The following is a 3664-nucleotide window of genomic DNA, read 5'->3' on the forward strand; positions in this document are numbered from 1 at the left end:
GGAAAGGCCCTTTTCTCAAGTATTTTAAGGATCTTTCCCTGCCCCTCACCCGCCCCCTGCACGTGCCTCATCCCAGCACCAATTAAAAGCCAAGCAGGGGGGAACAGCTGAGCTTGCATGTCCATTCTGCTGTGAGGCCCCGTCCAGAGGGCTTAGTTTCTCAAACAAAAACTCATTATCAGCTGGAAGCAGCACAGCTAGTGAAGCTCAGGAGCACCCACTCTCCTGGTGGCTCACCGTCTCCCGTCTCCTGGTGGCTCACCGTGTCCCGTCTCCTGGTGGCTCACTGTCTCCCATGCCCTTTTAGCTCATTAACCCAGATGAAATCATTTTCTCAATAACTAAGTAACACAAAGGCCTGGTTTAATGGTATTAATAGAAACTCAATGAGTATTTGCTTGACAAATGACCGATCAGTGAAACAGAACTGCTAATTTAAAACTGGAAAGAAAAGGAGAGAACCACTGCTAAATAATCGAAGCAGCTCTGAAGGTAAGAATCACAGAAGTGAGTCAGAAAAATGAGATTCAGCTGTCCACCGACTTGGACAATGAACTCTTAGACAAAACAGAAACCAAAATATATAAATACAGGGTAGAGTTAATATATTTTAAATATATGATTTTTCCCCCCTAAAGTAGTCTCTCTTTGTGTAGACTAATGCATTTTATAAGGAAAGGAAAAAAATTCTGTGCAATACTCCTTCACTTGTGATCCACACTTGTGAGTTTAATGTGATAATGTGGGCCTACCTCGAAGATTCTAGATTTAACAAACCATTCAACCTGTTAGCTTTTCAGCAAAAAGCCAGTCAACAATAAAACTAGGCTCAACAGCTCAACTCTTAACCATAAGACATGAAATACAAGTGAAAATATGTCAAAGGTGTTTTAAATTGTTAATATCCAGTGTTAGTAACAGCAGTGAAACTTAACACCTGAAGCTTTCGCATTTCTGCCTAGAAGAATATCTGCATCAAACAAGCTCTACAGTTCGATTCATCCTGTCCCCACTGTGGATCCTGCATCTGCACAGTAGGATCCTGTATGTGCCCCGCACGCTCTCTGCGCCTGAATCCTCCACCCACCGCTCATTTTTAAGTAAAGCGGAGATGCTGTACCCCGCGCCCTGTGCCCTCAAGCCATACTCAGCTTCCCCTCTCTGCTTTTGTGGGGAAGAGCACGGACAAGAAGAAAAACAGATGCCTTGTTAAACATTAATAGTGTTTGCCTGTACAGTTAACTCTTTAAGAAATGTATCATGCTTCTAATGCCCAATTTAACAATGAAATGTATGTTTAGAAGAAAAGCATGTACGGAAATTTTTAGATAAATAACATGTAAACCTGTGTCTATTGCTCCAACTCTAAAATAGAAGGGTTTTAATCAAAACTGTAATTCAACACTTGCCACCTAATAAAACATAGGCACTAATTAAACTACAGGCAGAGGCTGGGCGCAGTGACTCACACCTGTAATCACAGCACCTTGGGAGGCTGAGGCAGGTGGATCACCTGAGGTCAGGAGTTCGAAACCCCATCTCGACTAAAAGTACAAAAACTAGCCAGGCATGGTGGTGTGCATCTGCAGTCCCAGATACTCGGGAGGCTGAGGCATGAGAATCACTTGAACCTGGGAGGCAGAGGTTGCAGTGAGCCGAGATCGCGTCACTGCACTCCTGGCCAACATAGTGAAACCCCATCTCGACTAAAAGTACAAAAATTAGCTGGGTGTGGTGGTGCACACCTGTCTCTTATACACATCTAGATGTGTATAAGAGACAGGGGGGAGGGGGAGGCGGGTGGGTGGGGGGCGTGCCGGCAGCAGAACAGGGTCAGAGAGGCTAGAATTGGGCCACATGGCCTTGGGCCAGCACAGAAAGCTCCCGCTTGGCAGACCCACCTGTCCCACGATGTTTAAAGGAGCTCTGCACTGCATGAAGCCAGTCGGCTTAACTGCAAACACTGCCTTGGTGAGAAGAAACAAGCAAAATGGCCCCAGCTCATATTTCTTTTCTTATCTGCAGCAAATTATGGCAATAATCTAAGGTTCGTTCAATGCTCCACGAGCAGAGGGCCACATACTTTTCTGAGTTGCTAACGCTTTAAGTTGAAGCTATTTCTTTTCTTTCTTTTTTTTTTTTTTTTGTTTGAGATGGTATTTCACTCTTGTCATCCATCCTGGAGTGCCGTGGCACGATTTCAACTTACTGCAACCTCCGCGTCCTGGGTGCAAGTGATTCTCCTGCCTCAGCCTCCCAAGTAGCTGGGATTACAGGCACCTGCCAACACACCCAGCTAATTTTTGTATTTTTAGTAGAGACAGGGTTTCACCGTGTTGGCCAGGATGGTCTCAAACTTCTGACCTCAAATGATCCACCTGCCTCAGCCTCCCAAAGTGCTGGGATCACAGGCGTGAGCCGCCGCGCCCGGCACAAGTTGGAGTTACTTTATCTCAAGGCACAGAGCTTTGGGAAGCTGGCGCTGAAAAGATATGGGAGGATTGAGGGTTTCAGACCACAGCTTGGGTTCAGAAAAAAAGTAAAAGGGCTGAGGGAGAGGACCTGTGAACTGTTCCAGGGTCAATTCCAGGCTACAAAGGAGACTATGAATGGGCTTCCGGAAGCAGCATTTCCCTGCACCATGAAAAAGCAGCGAGGCCAGTTATGGAGGCACATAACCAGGCTGACCGCTGTAGCATGGGCAGCAAACCTGCGTTTGTTAATCCAAGACACAGAGCGGCTTCCACCCGAGCCCCCTGCTGAGCCTGCTGCAGTTATTCTCAATACAAACCAGAGTGACCATGTAACCTTACAGCCCGCTCATTCTGTGCTCTTCCCAAAACCCTCCAAGGTTTCCATCCACTCAAGATGAAAGGAGAAATTAGACGAGGCCCTCGGTGACCTCCCTGTCTCACGACTCCTCAGACACAGCCAAGCTGAGTCCTGTTTTCAGGCCTCTGCCCGTGCCGTTCCTTAGCCCAGCCCCTTTCCTCCTCTCCTTCAGGTCTTTATGCCCACGACAGCTCAGCATGGCTGGCCCTTGCCAACCCCCTCCGGAAGCCCATCCCTCCTGTAATAAATATATTACAAATATTTATCTGTAATATTTAACGCTACATGACTCATGATCTGTTTTAATGAACATTTCACCGAAGGATAACTTGCTCACAAAGTGCCTAACCTGCCCTGGGTGTGTGGCTCAGCCTTCACCTGGGTAACCAATGTCATCAGGACCAAGAAATACAACATCGTCAGCATCTGAGAAGCCCCTTCTGTGACTGCAGGCCCTCCCACCTGCCAAGGTCTCATTCGCTTTGACCTCTGCCTCCATCCCCCAGGCGTGCCCAGCTTTGAACCTCGCATCAATGAATCTTATAATACACTCTTTCTGTCTGGCTTCTTTTCCTTGTTTAGGCTGTCAAAAGTCACCCATGTTGTTTGTTCATTTTATTTCATGTGAACATTTCACGATTTATTTTTGCTTTTTCTACTGTTGACAGACATTTGGGTTGTTTCCGGGAGCATATATTTACTGCAAACTGCCAAACAGTTTTCTGAAATGGTTTTGAACGCTCCCACCAGAGGCACATATGGGTTTCAACAGCTCCACAGCCTTCCAACGCTGCCCTGGATACAAATACCTCACCAGACCTGTGCTCTGCCA

The 3664-nt window shown here is 46.8% G+C and overlaps 1 protein-coding gene across 1 annotated transcript; it reads right to left on the minus strand.

The window, feature by feature from the left end:
- Positions 1 to 2580: 2580 nt before the first annotated feature.
- Positions 2581 to 3145, minus strand: LOC105539253. Its single transcript, XM_011979443.1, is given in 2 exon segments — positions 2581 to 2865; positions 2867 to 3145. Coding segments are annotated over 2 exon segments (564 nt in total).
- Positions 3146 to 3664: the final 519 nt, after the last annotated feature.

This window comes from Mandrillus leucophaeus, unplaced genomic scaffold, assembly GCF_000951045.1.
Source record: "Mandrillus leucophaeus isolate KB7577 unplaced genomic scaffold, Mleu.le_1.0 Scaffold201, whole genome shotgun sequence".
NCBI classification, from domain to species: Eukaryota; Metazoa; Chordata; class Mammalia; order Primates; family Cercopithecidae; genus Mandrillus; species Mandrillus leucophaeus.